General features: G+C 37.3%; 4 protein-coding genes and 1 non-coding gene across 8 annotated transcripts; 4 read left to right on the top strand and 1 right to left on the bottom strand.

Moving 5' to 3' along the window:
* Positions 1 to 7,538: 7,538 nt before the first annotated feature.
* LOC103834641 lies at positions 7,539 to 9,112 on the top strand. The gene is made up of 3 exons (XM_009110708.3): positions 7,539 to 7,888; positions 8,232 to 8,255; positions 8,591 to 9,112. Exons 1-3 carry the CDS (start codon positions 7,696 to 7,698, stop codon positions 8,890 to 8,892), a joined length of 519 nt encoding a protein of 172 aa, XP_009108956.1. The 5' UTR covers positions 7,539 to 7,695; the 3' UTR covers positions 8,893 to 9,112.
* Positions 9,005 to 14,500, bottom strand: LOC103834639 (alpha/beta hydrolase domain-containing protein 17B). Of its 4 annotated transcripts, none has more exons than XM_033277613.1 (10): positions 14,364 to 14,500; positions 14,151 to 14,237; positions 13,947 to 14,039; positions 13,718 to 13,834; positions 13,531 to 13,610; positions 10,470 to 13,348; positions 10,335 to 10,371; positions 10,014 to 10,250; positions 9,888 to 9,935; positions 9,547 to 9,807 (listed from the first exon to the last, which is right to left on the bottom strand). In XM_033277613.1, exons 6-10 carry the CDS (start codon positions 10,769 to 10,771, stop codon positions 9,547 to 9,549), a joined length of 885 nt encoding a protein of 294 aa, XP_033133504.1. In that variant the 5' UTR covers positions 10,772 to 13,348; positions 13,531 to 13,610; positions 13,718 to 13,834; positions 13,947 to 14,039; positions 14,151 to 14,237; positions 14,364 to 14,500. The 4 variants fall into 4 exon arrangements, with proteins under 4 accessions (XP_009108955.1, XP_033133504.1, XP_033133502.1 ...); XM_033277611.1 differs by having other exon boundaries at positions 13,947 to 14,049; positions 14,130 to 14,237; positions 14,364 to 14,450; XM_033277612.1 differs by lacking the exon at positions 14,364 to 14,500 and having other exon boundaries at positions 13,947 to 14,049; positions 14,151 to 14,223.
* Positions 14,501 to 15,062: 562 nt separating this feature from the next.
* On the top strand, positions 15,063 to 18,636 carry LOC103834637 (octanoyltransferase LIP2p, chloroplastic). The gene is made up of 5 exons (XM_009110706.3): positions 15,063 to 16,035; positions 16,127 to 16,391; positions 16,473 to 16,623; positions 16,706 to 17,050; positions 18,544 to 18,636. The coding sequence occupies exons 1-4, from the start codon at positions 15,893 to 15,895 to the stop codon at positions 17,020 to 17,022; spliced, it is 876 nt and encodes a 291-aa protein (XP_009108954.1). The 5' UTR covers positions 15,063 to 15,892; the 3' UTR covers positions 17,023 to 17,050; positions 18,544 to 18,636.
* LOC117127607 lies at positions 15,260 to 15,475 on the top strand. Its single transcript, XR_004450627.1, has one exon. It is a non-coding gene; the product is annotated as a small nucleolar RNA U3 (small nucleolar RNA).
* Positions 18,637 to 18,866: 230 nt separating the features above from the next.
* LOC103834636 (ethylene-responsive transcription factor ERF015-like) lies at positions 18,867 to 20,703 on the top strand. Its single transcript, XM_009110704.3, has one exon. It carries the CDS (start codon positions 19,933 to 19,935, stop codon positions 20,461 to 20,463), a length of 531 nt encoding a protein of 176 aa, XP_009108952.1. The 5' UTR covers positions 18,867 to 19,932; the 3' UTR covers positions 20,464 to 20,703.
* The last annotated feature ends 224 nt before the right edge of the window (positions 20,704 to 20,927 follow it).

Here is a 20,927-nt window from a genome sequence, read left to right as displayed (position 1 = left end):
TCTCTCTCTCTTCTCTCAACTTTGTTGGCCTTTTTATCATCTACATATCACTTACCTTCTTATCATCTCTTTTGTTGTGCACTGGAATGGGTGATGTGGATAAGACTGACGCCCTTTCATTATCATTTCGTTATATGTTACGTTTTTTTCTTTAGCTTTTTGTATTGGTGTTGAAGTGGGTTCTTGCTGGCTTATTCTCTAGAATGTTTCTTCTCAAGCAGTTTGGTGGAGTAAAGCTCAGATTTATATATCAGATTTTGTGAAGTGTGCTATATTGTTTTCTTCTACCGGATCTAGGAAAAGCGCGAGTTTTGATGATCATGAACCCCCCACCGGTACACATTCTTCTCAAAGATTAAATAACTATTTACTGAGTGTCTCTTTGTCTTTTTTTTTTTATTTATATAATCTGAGTTTTTCTTCTCTTTTTTTTTGTGTTTAAATTTTTGCATGCTGAAATTCTCTGAAAATCTTTATAGCTATATGCAAGTGAATCTCAGATTATATATGCAGCTGTTTTTCTCCTTCTATCTTCTTTCTTTTCAAATTTTTAGAAACCAGATGTGGTTTTCAGGTTTCACCAGAAGCCATAAATGATGGAATTTTGTGAATGGTGATCTCTTTTTCAGTTTATAATCATATACACACTGGTTCTGTACCGTTTTAGTTAATGAAAGTATGAATTTTTCTAATGAGTCAGTTGGTAATGAAACACTGAATCTAGCTGTTTGTTCTTAAAAGTCTTTCATCTCTAATTTCCTTTTTGGTGTTAGGTTTGTACGGATTAATGCTAGTTTTTGCATTGAAGTTTTATCTTGGAATGTGACCCGAAAGTAGGTGGAGGAGAGTCGCTTAAATTGATTTCTTTGCAAGTTGTGATCCAAAATAAAAAGATTGATGAACCCTATACCTAATACTTTTTAATAGATATCGTTTTTTCCTTGCAAATTTATTTATTTCTGCGTCTAATTTAGCTAGGAAATAGATTTTGTTCTTGGTTTTTGAGTTCTTCCAAGTCGAAATATTAGTTTATACTAAAACAGTTTATCTTATATGGTACCAAAGAAGGTTGAAAATGCTATTTTGTACTGAAATTGGTTATCTTCTGCTGCTGAAGAAGTAAACTGTTATTTTTTATTGCAATGGTTGGTTTAATGAAAGTTTCAGAATACACTGTATTTGATCTTATGTTTTTTTGTGTTGGTTTGATCTTTCGTTGTGCTGGCCAAGCTTAACTATTAATCTTTTTTTTTCTTCTAAATCAAAACTTAGGGCTTTGTAATTGGATGCCTAGTTTTGCAGTGATTTTGTGGAGTTTGCTTTGAGCAAAAGCATGAGTTGGTGTTTTTTCTATCTCCGCAATATTGGCTTTATAGGGCATTTTACTAAACTTGTGTCGAACATTCTATTAAGAAAATGTCTTTGTGTTGAAATCAAATTGTGAAATATGTGTAATGGTACTGGTGTCTAATGTGCTTCACCTCGAAATCCATAATAGAAGTCATGGAATATATAACACTGGAGCCGGATTTAATGTTAGAAATAGAATTTTACTTTCTGAAATGATTGATATTAGGTTGCCTGATTTATTTCTCAGCAGATATTACTGTTTGCTGGTTGGATCATTAGTTTTGTTTCAAGCTAATATTTTTAAATTTTGTCTATTGGATGCCTAGTTTTGCAATGATTATGCTAAGATACAAAATGCACTCTTTTAATGGTTTAAGAACCAGTGGTGTTTTTGTTAATTTCCATGAATGAGTAACTGGGTTTTTAATCATATTCACCATATACTGTATATTGAAAATACCTTGTTTTGTGTGAGATGAAATCAAATTGTAAACTTGGTTAGTTACATGTTCTAGTGTCTTAGAGCATCTCCAAGGGAACTCTATTTTTTTCTCTATAATTTACACTAAAATAGAGTAACTCTATTATAGAGTTGAATTTGCTCCAATGGTTCACTCTATAATAGAGTTACTCTATAATAGAGTGAAATATAGAGTAATCTTATTTTTTTACTCCAAATATAGAGTGAAAAAACAAGAATACTCTATATTTCATTCTATTATAGAGTAACTCTATTATAGAGTGAACCATTGGAGCAAATCCAACTCTATAATAGAGTTACTCTATTTTAGAGTGAAATATAGAGAAAATTATAGTGTAGCATTGGAGATGGTCTTAAGTGCTTCACCTTGAATCTAATACATGAAGTCTCTAAACAGATAACAAGCGGAGAGGCCTAGATTTTCCGTGTATGTTATCATTGTCTTAAGTATTATATCCAGCTTATTTTCCTTAGCATGGTAATCATGCATATACTCTATATAAAGCAGACGTTAGAAATTCCATGTACTTATTGTTGGTTTAGATGATTGTGATGGTTTAGGTTATTTATGATGACTGTTGTTTTTGCTTATCTTCATCCGCTTAAATTCAGATATTTGTTCTTGAAGTAGTTCAATCAGTGAGTTCAGATGAAAGATGATTGTATTTATGCTGTGAAATATTTCAAACTATATTTTGTTGGAGTATCATATTTTCATAACCATGGATTGATGTAGAGGCAGATTCTACCAGATCGCTGAAGTTACGTGTGATGCGCCATGTGATATTCTGATGTGTTAGGCTATCTTTGTTATCTTCCTTTTGTTGCATCTCCAATTAGGCAATTAAGCTATACTGATTGTTAGGTAGGTAAACTAAAACAAAAGAAAAGTTATTGAGTAAGGGCATTTAAGCGTTTAAGCAACTCTAATGATGATATCATTTGTGAGAAAAGTGCTGATTAATTTGTTTTTAATCCTTGCTGTGCAAGCCAGTTTATTGTAGTTGAACAGGATCCTGTTTTGTGGGTTTAGGCACTGTCATCACCAAAAGACCTATGCAAGAAGACAGCCCGTTAAAGCAATTATAACAACCTGATTTTGTGTTTGCTAAATTGCTTGCTTTTACAGGAGAATGAGATCAATATCAAGTGGGAAGATACTTCAAGTATATAAATTTCAAGTTGAAAGTGTAGCAATCAGGTAAAATCATTGATAATAACATAGTAATTTTGACTAGAGATTTTTAGTTTGATGATCGTGGAGAAACGTTGATGTCATTACCTCAGTTTGCTTGCATTTTCCATTATGTGTTTGTCATTGTTCAATCACTAGTATTGATTTTCGCAGTTTAACAGTTTATATTGGTTGATAATATATAGAGACGCGTTTCTCAGTCATGGTGGATTCAATGGGGTTTCTTGACTTGAAACTAAAGATTGGCAAGAGCACTTGTGGGTTACTCTATTCTGAGGCATTAGTCGATTTCTCTCTGCTTTTTGTAGTCAAGAACTTGGTTCATGTGGATGGTGTCAGTTTGAAGGTGTGTGTCATGCTTTTTTAATCGTTTTGTCTCCTATTTTGCTACAAGCATATTAATGAGGGAAGTAAACGGCTTACACAGTAAAACCTGGAAATGAACTTTGCTGATAACTCACTAACCAAAACTCAATCAAATCATATTATATGGTGAGTTGCATAACTGGAATAGCCCGGAATAGACTAGCTAACATCTACAGGTTTCCTGTATTGTTACCTTGTTTTATATGGATTTGCCATCTGACTGGTTTCTTCTTTGATTTTTTGCCCTTAGTCCATAAAGCCAAACCCTTTCATGCTTTTGCTAATTTATTCCTTTGTAACAGCAGATTCAAAAGGGTAGTGTTATCTTAAAATATGTTCTTGTGTGAACTACTTTTTGCACATCACTCATGTTGGATTTATATCGTCTTTCACCTAAAACAAGACATGTGTCCGATTCTTAGGTCTTAGCGTAAAAGATGATACGCCAAAATCTGTCATGAAAGTGCTTCAGTGATCCAATCCTCAGAGACTCAGAAGCAGCCAAAGGTATGATCATTTGGCCATTCTTCTCGTATTATGATCATATATATTACTCATATTTGATGTTAATGTTTTAACAGAGGGGAATCATAACATAAGAAGCAAGGGGTGTATGGAAAAGGTGTTCTCGGTATAATCAAGTACACTATCTTGATAACAAACATTCAAGATGGGTATAATATTTTGTCCTTGGTTTAAATTTAGGGTTCATGAAAGTGATTAATCAGTAGACATGATTTTGTTTTGAACTAATGCTCTGAAATTAGTTAGTCATTCACTAGTTAGTCTTACCAATAATAACATGAAAATAGAAAGAGGACAACTACAAGGGCAAGTTCTCTTCCAAAAACACTTGGCATCTAATGCTGTGTTATGCTTATGGGGCCCAAATGCGTGGTTCACACATGCAACGCTCAAATACATCCATTAAAAGATAAGTGGGGTCTTCCGTTTTCATTCTTTGTTTTGTCTGATTAATCATTCTACCCTCTTACTGCAATTCAAGGATATGATAGGTGTAGCACTGAATGGCTTGATGATCAGTCGATGGAAAGGGCTTAAGAGATTCTAAAAGCAGAAGATGGAGACTGGTAAGTCTGCTACGCAGCTTATAATGCTACATCCAGATGGATCACCCAGCTGAACTCATCTCAAATTTTCACCCAAATGAAGGTGAGTCTTGATGGTGCATCTGGATGCAGATGCATCTAGTTCAGTCCAAAATAATAAATGACAAAAATGAACTTTTAAAATCAAAATATTATTTTCAAATCGTAAATTCTATTTTTTTTTTGCATATATATTTTTTCGCTATAACCAAAAAATGTATTTTCTCGCAAAACGAAAAAACACACTTTCCCGCCAAAACCGCAAGATGCATTTTTACGCAAAAAAACATAAAACACACATTTTCATTAAAACACATTTTTTGGCTAAACCAGTAAAACCAAACTTTTCGACCAAAATCCAAAAACGCATATTCCCGCCAAAACTTCAAAAGCATTTTCCAGCCAAAACCGCAAAAAGCATTTTCCCGCCAAAACCGGAAACAACGCATTTTCTCGCCAAAACAAAAAAAAATGCATTTTCTCGCCAAAACAAAAAAAAATGCATTTTCTCGCCAAAACCGAAAAATACAATTTTCCCACCAAAACCAGAAGTTTCCCGACAAAACCAGAAAACATAATTTTCCCACCAAAATCGGAAAAATGTATTTTTCCGCTAAAATCAGAAAACGTATTTTCCCCCAAAACCGGAAAAACGCATTTTCCCGCCAAAACCGAAAAATGTATTTTACCGCCAAAACCAGAAAATGAAATTTTACCGCCAAAACCGGAAAAACGCATTTTCCCACCAAAACCGGAAAAACGCATTTCCCGCCAAAACCGGAAAATTGTATTTTTCCCGCCAAAACCGGAAAATTGTATTTTTCCCGCCAAAACCAGGAAAAAACTTATTTTCCCGCCAAAACCGGAAAAACGCATTTTCCCGCTAAAACCGGAAAACGTATTTTTCCGCCAAAACCGGAAAAATGTATTTTCCTGCCAAAACCGGAAAAATGTATTTTCACGTCAAAACTGGAAAAATGTATTTTCCCGCCAAAATCGTGAAAAAAAACTTTTCATGCAAAACACTTTTCCGGCCAAAACTTCAAAACACACTTTTTCCGTCCAACCTGCAAAAAACGTATTTTCCGCCAAACCCATAAAACGTATTTTTCCGCCAAAACCATAAAAATGCACTTTTTCGCGAAAAACACATATTTCTTCAAAAACCGCAAAAATATTTTCGGCCAAAACCGTAAAAATGCTATTTTTCCGCCGAAACGTAAAAAATTATATTTTAATCATTTTATTAACAAGTCCACCTAGATGCAGATAAAAGTTAAAAAATGACAAGCAAACGAACATAGTTGCATTCAGATGATTCATTTGGATGTATGAACGAAATGAAGAAACGAACAACACCCAGATGGAACATCTGGATAAGACATCTAGATGGACCATCTGGATGCATCTTCCAGATGTACAAACGAACAGGGCCACTCTTGTTCTTGATACAGGCGCATTGTGGTTAGATTACACCCATTCTTCACCTATACACTAAGTAAGGGTCCAGACGAAGCTAAGAGAGTTGCAAGGACATTTCAGCAAATCACCATCAAATACATTGAATATACCACTGCATTTCCAAGTATTTTTTTTAATATCTGCATCTAGTCCAATGAAATGGAAAACATCTGAGAGGAAAAACTGTGATGATTCAAGAACTATAGCTTCACTTGCATTACGGTTTTTAATACGTGGGTGAACCGAGGTTCAACGAATGGTAGTAAGAGGTAACAAGATCTCTTATGACATTGTTAACCTATAACCGCTCAATCTAATGTTTGAGAATAATGCATCATTTCCAGTGTCAGAGAAATAGAAGATGGGTTTCTTCTTCACAGAGTTAGCTTCTCACAGTTTGTAAGTGCTTTCTTCTAAAAATTCTTTTCTCTTGTTAAGATATGTTTTCTTAACAAAAGTGAAACTAATGTGATATATGTTTATCATAAACAGGTTACTTATACTATCAACTTGTCAGGACAAGTCATAGAACACAAGAATAGTTAAGCAAAGGAAAAGAGACCATCTAAGACTTCATATTATTTGTGTGTTGTACTCCATTGTTGTACACTGTGTAAAGCACAAACATTTTAAAGGTATTCTATATTTTCTCAGTTATTCTAGCTTAAACAATTCACAAGGAACAAAAATATGTTACCAATGAATCATTGTGACTTCTAGTTTAAAAAAAAAGCATGCACAGAGATAGTGATGCCAATGAGCTGCTCGAACCAAACCATTTTTCCACCATTTGAAAATGATAATGGCAAAGCAGACCAAGAATATTGTCTAGGGGAATACGGTGTCAAGAAGCCCAGACAACACTGGATAACATACTTAAGCGCAGCTTTTGATCAGAGTCTGTTTATTGCAGAGAATAAAGATTGTGTTCAAGAGATTTGGCAGCAACATTATATTGTCCAATGGAATGCAAGATCCATGAAGCCAAGGAGGGTGAGTTTCCCATCCATATAAAGTGTCTAAAACACAAACTTGATGTTAGTGGCTTTTTTCAGGGTTCTGAAGAATCATTTGTTGTTAACGTCTGTGAAATTTAAGAGTGAATACACATCTGTTGTTAATTGTTATAAACAAGAAATCCGAACACTCACCATCAGGACTGCTCACCATACAGATCTCATAGCTGCCACAAAAGAACAGAGGAGGCAAGAAGTTGATGTAATAGAAAAATGGATCAGTGAGTATTACAGTTTTTTTAAGACAAGAAGAGCAAGAAAAGTAAAAGAACAAAACAATCATTAGAGTATTGTCTGATAGTTTTGGTCGTGTAGTGAGGTCCAAGACTATTAATCGTGTAATAAAAAGGCTTTTACTTTGGATTTGGTATTGATACCAACAATACATAAGCTACAGTAGGGAAATTTATGTATCAGATGAAAGTAGAGTTCCATTTGAGAATACCACAAAATTTTAAAAGGGTAAATTCATAAATGTAGCAAAATAATTGGTTGGAACAAAAGAACAGTTACAGTGATATACCGTGAGAAATGCACTACAGACAACTGGTCCGGATCCATTAAAACGTCGTCGTTTGTCACTTTTGCCCATTCATTCACACTTGCTCTAACTCTGTTTCTATTTCTTCTTCCACACTAATCGCCATTGTTGCTGCTGCTGCTGCTGCAACTTCCACTCTGGTTTCATTCGATCGAGCTTTCGTGTTCTACGCAGCGATGGCGCGTCGTTCCGGAGACTGCATGAAATGTCTGGTGATCTTCGCTGTTGTATCTGCTTTAGTGGTGTGTGGGCCTGCCCTGTATTGGAAATTCAACAAGGGTTTCGCTGGATCCACTCGTAAGAACTCTGTTTGTCCTCCTTGCGCATGTGATTGCCCACCTCCTGTGTCTCTCCTCGAGCTTGCTCCTGGTATTACCACCATCACCCCTCTCTCTCTCTTTCTCTTGTTTTTGGTCTGGATCTAGATGTTCCATTGGATTCGTGATGGCAAGTTAGTTCCTTTTAGAGTAAAGATCAGAACTTTTTAGGTGTATTGGATCTGAATGTTCGTTTGGATTCGTGATGGCAAGTTTGTTTTCACAGCTTCTTGTGAAAAGTTAGTTCCTTTCTAGTGTTAAAGATCAGAACTTTGACGTGTCCTTGATCTGGTTTCAGTATTGAATCTTTGAATCAAAGCTGCCTCTTTGAAGCAACTAAGAATGAATCTCAGCCTGTGGATAGTTTAACAAGTTGATTTCTTTTTTTGTTGCAGGGCTTGCGAATCTCTCTGTTACAGGTTAGATCTCGATCCTGAAGCTTGCTATTGTTTTAGCTGCTATGCGTGTAATGTTTCTCTGTCAAGTTACAAGAATGGCTTGATTGTTATTGAGGAGCCTTCAGTAATTTGAAGAAGTGAAGTTTTGATGATTAGTAGCCATTAGTTATCCCAATTGAGTTTTGGTTCCAGAATAGGCTAGCACTCTGATAGTTATCCGTGATCAGACTCGGACACAATATCATTTCCTTATCTTGTTGCATGACGTTTTACTGATATATAGCATAAAAGTTATATAGCTCTCGTATTCTCCTGTGAAGTCTTTACACTCCTTCTCTGACTTGTGTTGTGAACAGATTGTGGAGGTGATGATCCAGAGCTCAAACAGGAAATGGAGAAGCAGTTTGTGGATCTTCTTACCGAGGAGCTGAAGCTTCAAGAAGCAGTTGCAGATGAGCACAGCCGTCATATGAACGTTACCCTCGCAGAAGCTAAGAGAGTTGCATCTCAGTACCAAAAGGAAGCTGAGAAATGCAACGCCGCCACCGAGATTTGTGAGTCAGCTAGGGAGAGAGCTGAAGCTTTGTTGATCAAGGAGAGGAAGATCACTGCTTTGTGGGAGAAGAGAGCTCGGCAATCAGGGTGGGAAGGTGAGTAAAACTGATTGCACTTCTCATGTCTACCATGAAAACCGAACTTTCCCAACTTAGCTCAAGAAAAGGAAACTGTTGAATTGTCAAAGAAGACAATTCTATCCTCCATATATGTAGTTTTTTTTTTGGTTTGCTTCTGGATCAGATTGTAGCTAAAGACAGGCTTGGCCTTGTATTGACTCTCTTTATATGCATAATTATAATTGTCCATTTCACTGCCACTAAGTTGGTTCTGTATTTTATGTTTAAAGATTTTGGGAGGTTTTTGTGAAAGTAAACTCATGTGCTGTACTTATTTGTTTCGCTTAGGAACAGTGGATAAGCTTGAGGAACATGCTGATTACATCTTTTCTCTGTTACCTCCTTCCCACAAGCAATGATGTTTTACAATCCCCCAAACTTAGTGTTACAATACATGTTTTTGCAAGAATATCCAAGAACAGAGAGCTACATTCTACAGTAAATACATCCCTAGATGATCGCCAGTGTTTAGCATTGTTTCTTTATCACACTGAGGAAATGACTCTGCACAAGGTTTTTGAGTCTGAACTCTGAAGAGATCCCATTAGAGCAGCTTCTGAGTGTTCTGAGTTGAAAGCACATGCGAATGCAAAGGAAGGAATCTACCAACTGTCTTCTGATTCTGCCACTAACCGATCCTACCTTTTCCGAAATCTTAAGCACCGGTTATGTTTAGTTTCAGAGATACTAGGCTCGTTGGCTAGTTGTTTTGATGGTGGGTTGGTTAGAGAGAGTTTCTCCATTGCGTTTATGAACTTGCGCAGGTGCTGAATGTACTCAGGATAAGTCTCGAGGTTGCAATGCCCTCCTCCTTTCACCCATAACGGATCATACTTCTCCTTGGCCAGCTCCCACAACCGCTTCCCATGAGACAAATCCACAATCTCATCATTTGTTCCCTGCAGGTCAAATCACAAAAAGCAATCAACAGAATGAATAGTGAAGACAGACTCTTAACACTTGATAGAGCTTTACGTACATGTATGACAAGAACTTGGGAGCTGACATGGCGTATCTTGTCTATGTTCTGCAGTATAGACATTCAGAACAAACACATTAAATACAGAACCATAGTATGAAGAAACCTCTTTATGTGTTTGCTTACTTTGTAAATATCGAACCAGAGTGTCACTTTGACAGGATACAGGACTCTAATGCCAGAGAGGATGGCGCTGTGAAGAACAACTCCTCTCAGCCTCTTCAGCCTTGAAGCCATGTGCAGCGTTGGCCCACTTCCTACAGACTGTCCGTAGAGAATCACCTCCTCTTGCTTGATACCGTAATCGCCTCTCAAGCAATTGTACACTGCCTCAATGTCATGATATGTGTTGAACTCAGACGGCTATACCACCAAAAAACCAACAAAATTATCAAAAACCACATTAAACTTTTGAAATATAAATAAATGATCTCTGTATGTTTTTACCTTTCCTGTTGATGCTCCATACCCTGAATAGTCATAACTGTTTAAAACACACAAAAAAAAAATTAAATGCAAGAATCTAACAACAACAAACATTAGAAGGTTTTAGATATCTGAATGTGTATTATTATTATATACCTCATGATGTTAACGCGGAGATGAGCACGCAGCTCGATGAAGAGCTCGACCATTTGGCCAAGATCAGCTGCATTGCCATGAGAATAGAGAAGCGTGAATCTAGCAAAAGGGTGTCTCCAGAACGTGGCCACAACTCTGTTGCCTGGCTTTGTGCTGAGCTGATGGACTTCCATGTTCATGTCAGGCGAGACTCCTGAGAAGACCAGGTTCCCGGTCTCTTCATCATTCGTTACGGTGTATGTAGCCGGCTCAGGTGGGAAGAAGGCAAGCTTGGACGCCACATTCGATGTCACATTACCCATCTAACCAAACAAAATCCAACAAGAAATATAAAAATAAAAGACAACTTTCAATGAAGAGAAGGAGAAGAACACAAGCCCCCAAAATCTCCCTCTCTGTCTAAGAAAAGAATAAAAAAATGTTTTTGTTATTTGTTTGGTGGGATTGTGTTAACTTGTTGAGATAAGGTGGTGGAGGAGAGATGGATAGGATCCGATCTTGGCGGATGAAAGAAGAAGATGAGCTGTGTTCTCTTTTATCAAACCAATCAAGAGGTTTTTATAGAATCATAGTCAACTAATGCATTTTAATCTTTAATTCTTAGGATTTAACAATAGTTACTAGATTTTGACCCGCGCTTAAAAGCGCGGGTTTGGTTTTGTTTTGCTTTTCATAATTATGAAATTTAGTGTTTGAATCATATAATCTTGAAGATTATTTCACTAATGAAATTTAGTGTTTAAATCATATAATCTTACATCCAAATCTTGTATAAAGCTTCTATGTAGTGTAGTATCTTACATGTAACGTGTTTTGTAGTCGATGGTAGTATGTGAGGGAAATAAATATTTCGTTAACGTAACAGTTATAATAGGTTGTGCTTTGGTTTTGGTTCATGTAATGTATTTTGTTTGGGTATGGTGGTTTAGCAATCGGTTTTAGTGGTTATGTATAAATAATAATGTATACAGTTCGCATAGTTAGAGTAATAATCGGGCGTCTATAGGATAAAAGGACTGTCAATTATTGTTATAATATACAGGGTAAGTCCAAAAAAATTTAAAAATAATAGGTCCAAACAACTTTCATAGGTAGATTTTTTCAAAATTCTTCCCTTTTAATAGTATTGATGACGCATAATATCCAGAACATCGTGCATGGTTTGATAATTATGATGGCGTAATAAATAAAAATATATATTTTCCTAGTCAAAATTAAACTTCTGTTTATGTAACGAAAATGTTGCGTAAGCCTTTGAAGGGCTAGGATTCGGTCAAAGGCTGCTACTGATGGTCTCACATGGAATTGCTGACTGTCAGATAAGTCAGACATTCCTCTCTATTTTTTCCTTATTTTGTCATGTTTTCACTTTACAATTTATTGTTTCAGTTTTTGTTTTAAGTGCAGTAGAAAACAAAGGAGTCATTTTCTGTTTGGACAGGTAGGCTGGACACGGATCAGATAATCTTGATTTTTAGAGGTATCTATGATTTATTCCGTATATATATATTAATTTTTTTTGATTTGTTTACTCCAAAAAAATACGGATATCCAGAAAATTATGTTAATATTTGCAGATATTTGCGAATACTTATGGATATATCATTTCGTTTTAGTTAATACAAATAATCTAGAAACATAATAAAATTTGTTTTTTTTTGCAATATTTTACATGATATATAAATTAAAAAATAAAAGAAGCAGTGAAATTATATGTTTGCAAATTTTTAAACTAGTTATAAAAGAAGAGAAAAAGACCAAAATAGCACTAAATCAAGTTTTTGTTCCCAAACTAGCACTCAAGGCCAAAAGTCACAAAAATAGCACTCAAGAGGTGGGGTTTAGGGTTAAGAATTTAGGGTTTAGAGTTTAGAGTTTAGGTTTTAGAGTTGAAAAGTGAGGTTTTGGGGATAAGATTTCAAATTTTGAAAAATAAAAAAAATTTAAATTTTTCAAAAGATAAAATGCTATTTTGGTCATTTTAGTTTTTGAGTGCTATTTTTGTGATATAAACTTAGAAATGTGCTATTTTGGAGATTTACCCTTATAAGAAAGACAAACTTAAGAAAAAGTTATAAATATCATTAAAAATTTATTTTTTATTTTAATACTTTATAAGTAATAATGTGATAAAATTTATTAAACCATACGTTAAAATAAAAATTATATAAACTCATACATTGACAACTCTATATTTAATCAATATATATGTATTTATATAGTTATCGGAGCAAATATCCGGTTTTTAAAATTTTAATATTTTGTAATTTGCTTTGTTTTTAACGAATATTGATTTTTAACATTTGATTTGCTCTGAAACTTTACGGATATTCGGATTTTTTGGATTGAATGAAAGCAAATATCGGATCAAATCAAATTTAACGCGTATTCACCATTACAAGTATGCTTTTAATTCCTGACACTATTTTGTGCTTTTTGGATTTGTCTGCTTCAGATTTTGACTATTATCATAGCAAATGGTGTATACTAATGATACAATTAAATCATAAAAGATGATGCTTATTATAGGTTTTAACTTGTAACTGGCCCTTGAAATCCGCCATGCTAAATTGAGGCAACTACAGGTGTATATCAATGAATATCACCTTTTATGCAAAGAAAGCTACAGTATCATCTCTTAAGAAGTCTAGTGAAGTAATGGTGAATATGCTACGCTTAGTAACAAACTGCTACCTAGTATAGTAGTATGTTTTATCATTAGCTTTTGCATATCATGGATGATCTATGCGTAAATCTATATGTACTTGACTTGGTTTAAAATGGTGTAAATCTGTTATAGTAGATTGCTCAACTGCAAGACCATAATGTTCCATTATTAATTCTAACAATGTCTCCCACTCCAGATTCAGAATTGGTACCTACAAGAAGAAGCATTAAGTTATATACCTTCTCTACACATAAACTGGTTGTCAATAAAGCCATTCTTATCTCTAATGAAAAGGTTACCAGAACTATAATATCTTTGGTTTTCTTAACACTTGTTACGAGCTTCATTTTTTGTGGTTGTGCTCTTAACTAAAGCAAATAATAGGACATTTACCCCAAGAAAATGTCGGTGACAAGGATAATGAGAAATGCTTTCCCCGTGTCTGATATCCTGTAAACTTTTAACAAGGCTACCTGAAAAGGTTTATCGAAAAACAGCACATGTGAACAAAGTAGGCTTAACAGCTAGTAGCTTGACATGGAAATTAGAATGTCATTATAGGTTGGAAACAGAAGCTTACTATACTCTGTTTGGCATACAAAATAACAAAAAAGCGAGATCCCAAACACCATATCAGACCATATGTTGGCAAATGCTTTCCGGTTTTCTAATCTCCCACTCCTCTTTCAGCTCCAAGCTGTTGAAGAAACCAAAGGTAGGAACCACAAAACAACAATAGTGAGGCTATGTCTCATATAGATCAAGATGAGTTTTCAACTAGAACTGTGGCGTTGTATCTTATGCTATACCCCGCAACTCCCACCATAAATCATCATCAGAAAGAGGTGGAGACGATTCTGACTGCGTCTCACATCAAGCGTCTTGGCAGCAAGTGGTACAGTCTTTACATATCTGTAAGCAAAGGCACATAGCAAACAATCAAACTGGGGACTAACACAATGTAAATGGAGAAATAACCTGGGGAACTTAACTGTAGTAAATGAAGAAATCACCAGTCTAAAAAGGGCATGAGTACATAATCATGGGCTAGAATGTCCAGTGCCCATGGTATGACGATCAATACCGCTAAAAAAAGTTGCCTGCAAAGAGAGTTACAATGTCAATGAGCATTGATCAGTCTTCAACATTAGACTCAACAACACATGTAATAAGACACATGCTACAACTGCAAAGATGTTGCATAGTGAGATTATCTCATAACTCACCGATTTGGAAGATGCATAAGCAAAAACACGGTCTTGTCTTCTTCGTATAGAGTATCTTCCTCTTCTACTCCTAAAACCATATCATACCCCGGCCCCACCATTTAAACCAACCCTCTCTCTAGAAAAGTTAATTCATCAAGCTCTGATTGGTCTTCACTTCCCTCACTACCAGCAGAGTCTCGGCTCCAAGACCCAACTACACTATCGTCTGAATCCACAATCAAATCCTCCCATTTCTTGCTCACATCACCATCAACATTATCCCCAATCTCCTCCTGAACTTCCCGTAACTCCACAACGGCCTCTGCTCGTATCTTCCAAGTCTCCAACTTCTCTTAATCAGACATCTCATCAACAATGTCGCTGTCCCTCAAACCAAGCCAATTCACATCATCATCATCAACGAAAAACCTCTGCCAGCTTCTTCTTCTCTTACTATCCTTCTTCCCCGCACTAGGAACAAATCTCATTGTATGATAAGATAAGCAGTGGCATAAGATGATAAGACTAATGACGAGCTCATCAAGGACATGAATCAAACCCAGCACTGTCTAAAACATTATCACCCACGAGCAAAACCCAGACAAACCAAACCAGCATATTTCTTTGTAAAGTCTACACCTTTACAGTCCCTGAACACTGAAGAAACTCCGAACAATTAAGTATTAGCCCAGAAAGTTACATAGAGAGGAAAGACGACCCCAATTGGATGATGATGGACCAAACCATAAGATAAAGCCACTTGTCTTTATAAAAGTTAAAAAGAAAAAAACAGTTACTAATAATTAATTACACGTGTCGTAAAAGGAGCTAATAAGTTAGGAAGTAAAAGTCCCACATCGGAGAGACAGAAAAACTATAGCTTGTTTATATATGTCTAGAAAGCATCATTGGCCACGACCTTACTTGAACAGGATCTGTTCTATAGGCTCGTACCTCTGTATCCTTGATTTCTAAGGAGACAGTCCCTAAACCCTGGTTGATGAATCATGGCCGTGCGATCTGAGTGTGATTAACGGCTGCGATTGTCTTCGGACTCTCTAAGCTGTAGAGGATCGCTACCTAGTCTGGCTTGACCTCTCTAGGGTGGTCGCACGGTTGTCTGACAGGCTCTCCTTTTTTTTGTTTTTTCTTCCCGTATGAACTTTCAATTTCTTATACTTTTAACCGCAGACAAATTTGTTTTTCGTCCCCAAACTTTTAATTTATGACATTTAAACCTAGACCTTTTTAAATTGCGCTTACACCCTCAACATTTCGGTAATAGCTCAAATACTTGCAGGGTAAAACCACCAGGGACCGAGTGATAGACGGTGTGGTGGCATAAGACCAATGTGATGAAATGCTCATGGACTCCTTCTCTCTCATCAAGGACAAGAATCAAACCCAACACTGTAAACATACTCTTCAACGAAGAAAGTAACTGAACACGGAACTCAGTGAAGAAGGCAAGAATATCCGAACAAAAAAGTATATAAAGCCACTCTCTCTTACCCTCTATAACTAATAGTATCAAACTTGTTACAAATATGAGTGTTATGGAATCGTTGCATCGAGTAGAAACACTAATCTCTGGTCTCCATCACCACCCTCGTACTAACAACACCAACAGAAACAGAGTACCCAGATCTGTCAAGATCTTCAACGCAGCTAATCATGTAAACCCAAGAAAGTAAAGTTTCCATCTTTCCAACTCACTTCCTCTTTCGTTTGAGGCATTTTCACGAACACCTTCTGTGCAATCACAGTCAACATTTTTGCAGGTGTCAGTGTTTCGATCTCTACAACCAATTGGTTCCATACGATAAAGCTTGGACATGGCAGAAAAGCCTTGTCGAGGAGAAACAAATATTGCTTGATAGAAACCAAGACTGTCCAGACACTCTGATTCTATTACAGCACTCTCCTGTCTACACAATGGGAACTGGCAGCTCAGAGGAGTATCTCAACTTCGACGTAAAGGACGCTCCTTTCGATGTGTATCGAACTGAGCGTGGTGGTGAAGTCACTTACCATGGCCCTGGTCAGGTAACAACTAATCTCACCAATACACTTCTTTATGAGTTCTTGAAGCTAAAGAAAGAATGTGATTTGTTTTGAACAATGTAGCTAGTTATGTATCCTATAATCAACCTTAGGAACCACGAGATGGATCTTCATTGGTACCTCAGGACGCTTGAAGAGGTTGTCATCCGTGTTCTTTCCTCAGCTTTCTTCATCAAAGCTTCACGTCTTGATGGTTTAACTGGTGTTTGGGTTGGTATGTCTCAAACATCCTACATAGTCTTTTAGATGGGTGTAGTGTATTTTGATCTCTTTTGGTTTGATAATGTTTTGTATAGGCAGCCAAAAGGTGGCGGCCATAGGGATTCGTGTGTCGAAATGGATAACGTATCATGGTCTGGCTCTTAATGTCACAACGGATTTAGCACCGTTTAACTCGATAGTTCCATGTGGGATTAGAGACAGGCAAGTTGGGAGCATAAAGGGTTTGCTTGGAGATGGAGAAGAACAAGGAATGGTTGGGGATTTGAGGTTAATGGATGTAGCTCATGAGTCTTTACTGAAGGAGTTCTCTGAAGTTTTCCAGCTTCAAATCGAGAAGCAAACAGTTTCAGATCTTAATATTCTGAAAGCTGAGTCTTTCAAATGTTTGTAGTGATAAAAATCCTTGCAACCTCTATAACATTATTTGTAATGATCTTTTTTCTCTCTCTAAAAACTTTTCTCCACCATCTCTCTAACCTAGTTTCAGCTTCAGCCAGCCTCGCTCCTCCCTGCTCCGGCGGCGGTGGTCCTTCTAGGTCGTCGTCGGAGGCTCGTGTCTTCTCTTTCTGTTTTGCTTCATCGGCTTTTCCCTTCTCCCTTCGGTCTTGCCAAAGCCCTGGATCTGTCCTCTCCGCCTCAGACTTCTCATCTATCCGTGATAGATCCGGTGGTTTGGTTCTCGCGGTAGTCGATCTGGTGTGACGGCGACGATTGGTGCAAGGGACTGTCGGTGGAGTCGGCTACGTGGGTGGTTGGTGCCGTATGTATCTTTGCTGGAGCTCCTGCAGTAGATCTGTTGGTACCGAGGCGGTGTTCTGAGGTTAGCGCTAGGACCAGCGTCGATCCTCTCTCCCGCTTTCAGGTCGCTGGATTTTCTCTCAGCTTTTTCCTAGATCTAGGGTTCCGACCATGAGAGCGACGGCGCGTGGAGTTTAGATGAGATTTCTACCCTGCAGTTCTTCATTGTCACGCTTCCTTGGTGGCTCGAGTGAGGTTTGTGTTTCATGGCTGGGTTTTTATGTCTGGGTTTTTGGATCCGTCCAGAGCCTCTTTACTTTTGGGAGATCCTGTTGCTGGTTCTCAGTTATGGGTGCGTGTGAGGTGCTTCTTCTTTCGGTGTTGTCGTCCGAGCTTGGAGGTTCCTGTGACAGTACGTAACGAGTCACGAGACAGCATCCGCGTCTCATTGGTGGTCTCTGTCTTCCAGAGTCGAGCTCTTGACTGTGGCAGCGCGTAAGTCTCTCTCTTTCCTGCAATAAAGGCGTCATCTTTTTGGAGTTGTAGCTTCTGTGAAAGCGGTATGGTCTGTAGAGTGTGGATAGGAGGTAGTTTGGCACTCGGTTCTCTTACTAGTTCGAAGGTTGCTCTTTTCCGGAGGAGGTGTGCCCGATATGTCTCACTGATCCTCTTGTTCGGTGGGTTAAATGGGTGTATACGGTCTTGGGTTTGGAGGGTTGGAGGCAGCAATCTCCAGTTCACCGTCCCGCACGACGGCACCGCCTATCTGTGGACTCCTCCTCGTGCTGCCGGTGGGGCGATGTTGAATGGGTTTGCAGCATCGTGATGTATTTCTTTGTGGTTGTGTTGATGATTGAGTCTCTTGGAAGCTGTAGGTATTTACCCGTTGTTTCAAGGTTTGAGCCGCCTTTCTCTCTGGGAGCTCGCGGCAACTGAGAGCTTAGTCCCCTCACACTTCTCCTTTGGGTCATCGTCTCTACGTTACCTCCGGTTCATCTCTTAGGCTATTCTTCTTTGTAATAGAAAGTGCATTTTCATTATAGATGCTTTGTTTAGTTTTAATTTCTGCAATTCCGTTTCTAGTCTTCTTCGTATTTCTGTAAAAAAAGAAAATTTGGTATAATAATCTTAACATTTTACCAAAAAAAAAAAAAAAAAAAAAAAAAAAAAAAACATTATTTGTAATCTCTTTGAATATAAAAGGTTTATTGGCTGTTTGTCATTATTGTAAACTATTTGCTCAAATAGTTACTCGCACTTTATACCATCCTTAGATCTTTTAAGAAGAGACACGAACATGCGTTTGTGTCCTAAATTTTCCAGGAAGCATTCTTGCGTTTTTCGTTAAGGTATTTGCTGAAATTGAAGGCCAAGCCTATGCGTCAAAGAGATAAAGGTAGCAACTAGTGTTGGTCCAATAATGGTGAATTCATTTTTATAAAATGAGCTTTGATTTCCATAACTAGCTGATATTTCTTTTATGCGTACCAGACTTTATGCAGTTTGCAATTTGCTGATGGAGATCAATGTGCTATCAGCTATGTCAGGGCCGTCTCAAATTATGTTTTGAGCCCTGTTCAAAAATATTATCGATAAATTTAACAAAGTAATGAAATAGTTTTAACTAACTATTTTTATAGATATATATTATATGTTTTTTAAAAACATTATCTAAATTTACCTCGAACAAGGTCTAAACTTGTATATTTATTTTCAAAATTCTTAATTATTTTTTGATTTAGACCTTGTTCGACAGCTCCACTTGCACATGATGTTAGACTGCTCTGAGCAATGTATGTCGATCATCAACGGACCCTTTGTTGTCCATCTAGGTAATAGTAGAAGATTCTCCAACTCAAGGACAAAGATTATGCTTTAGTGCCTTCAGAAGTTTAGTACATAATTATATGACATAGTTAATGTTTCTAACTTTAGAAGGTTGCAGTCCATCTTATTTTTTTTCTTGGCTCTTTCTCATTTATACAGTTTCAGTTTCAATGTTGTTTGGCTCGATTCCTCAGGATCGCAGGAAGCTTCCACTAGAGGTATCTTCCTAACGCTCACATGACTTGGATCAAATGTTTCCATCAAAGGGTGTGTCAGTCTACATAAATGCTTTTACTGGTTTTCTGACTAACATGGAAGAAAACTGAAACTTTATCTAGCTTTGGATTAATCGCATAATAACTTCCGAATCTGTGGTGGTTCTTACAAGTGTCTCAACTTGGGAAAAAAACGGTCACTAGACTTTGTAACAACCCGTAGGTTCTTCCCCTCTTTTTTTTTTTACTTTCTTTCTGCAGTGTCTCTTTTTTAAAGAAACGTATGCTTTGACAAAGTACATTGTCTTTTACTTTGTCAGTCGATATCTCGGATAGAACTCTACTATCCTGTCACAACAGCAGTTTCTTCATTGACACGTGCTGTTAACAAACTTAGCGTGCCTCTCCATTTCATCTCCACCTGCTCCAAATGTTCTTTGTGCTTGCTATACCCTTACTTTTCAGTCTCTATACTTGTGCATAAACACTAATCTAGAAGATCTGCTTCTGTTGTGGTCCTGATGCCACCCTCTACTCCTAAATCTCATCTTCTTAGCTCTTCACTTGAAGAAGATCAGAAGTTCAAATGCTATAGGGGTGTCCGAAAGAGGTCCTGGGGAAAGTGGGTGTCTGAGATAAGAGTTCCAAGGACCGGAAGACGAATATGGCTAGGCTCATATGATGCTCCAGAGAAGGCAGCTCGAGCCTATGACTCTGCTTTGTTTTGCATTAAGGGTGAGAAAGGAGCTTTCAACTTTCCAAATGATAAAAAGCCTCAGCTTCCTGAAGGTTCTGTCCGGCCTCTGTCCAAGCATGACATACAGACAATAGCAACAGACTATGCTTTATCAGTTGCGTCTGCGCCTTCTTCGCCGACCACCACAGTCCCGGCAACATATCAGGTTCCATCTCATGTTCCTGCTTCCTCTGATGCGTCTTCTGCCAATGAACATTATCTCCCAGTGGACGCAACTGCAGAATCAATATATTCAGTAGAAGACTTACAGCTGGACAATTTCCTCATAATGGACTGGATAAACAATCTAGACTAGTGCTTGCAGTCATTTTAGTGCTAAATATGGTTTAACAACTAGTTACATGTGTTCCTTTAGATGCTTATTTGTGAGGGTATACTTGCATCATTGTATTTGTTGAACTTGTTTTGTTTAGCATGCAGTTTGTTGTTCTTGTTTTGCATGTGTGTCCTCCTTTTTTCTTCTTCTACACTGGACTTCATGAGATGTTAAGAATTGAATAAAACGATTAGGAGTTGGCGTCCAACCTATATTTTATGTTGCATGTGTTGAGGCATTTGTTTTCAATATCTGTTCCCACATGATTTTCCTCTCCTACTACACTTCTCCATTTACCAACCTCTGTATAAAACCGACAATATCAGGCTATGACTAGAAACCAACTTGATGCAAGAAAGAGAGAAGACAGCACTGATGAGCTTAAGATCTGCTGAAACCACAAAAATGCATTACACCACCTTCAAGCTTAGTTTATGGTGTGT

Source organism: Brassica rapa, chromosome A08 (assembly GCF_000309985.2).
Source record: "Brassica rapa cultivar Chiifu-401-42 chromosome A08, CAAS_Brap_v3.01, whole genome shotgun sequence".
In the NCBI taxonomy this organism is placed as follows: domain Eukaryota; kingdom Viridiplantae; phylum Streptophyta; class Magnoliopsida; order Brassicales; family Brassicaceae; genus Brassica; species Brassica rapa.
Note: the sequence above shows the minus strand (reverse complement) of the source record. Positions and strands in the feature narration are given on the sequence as shown.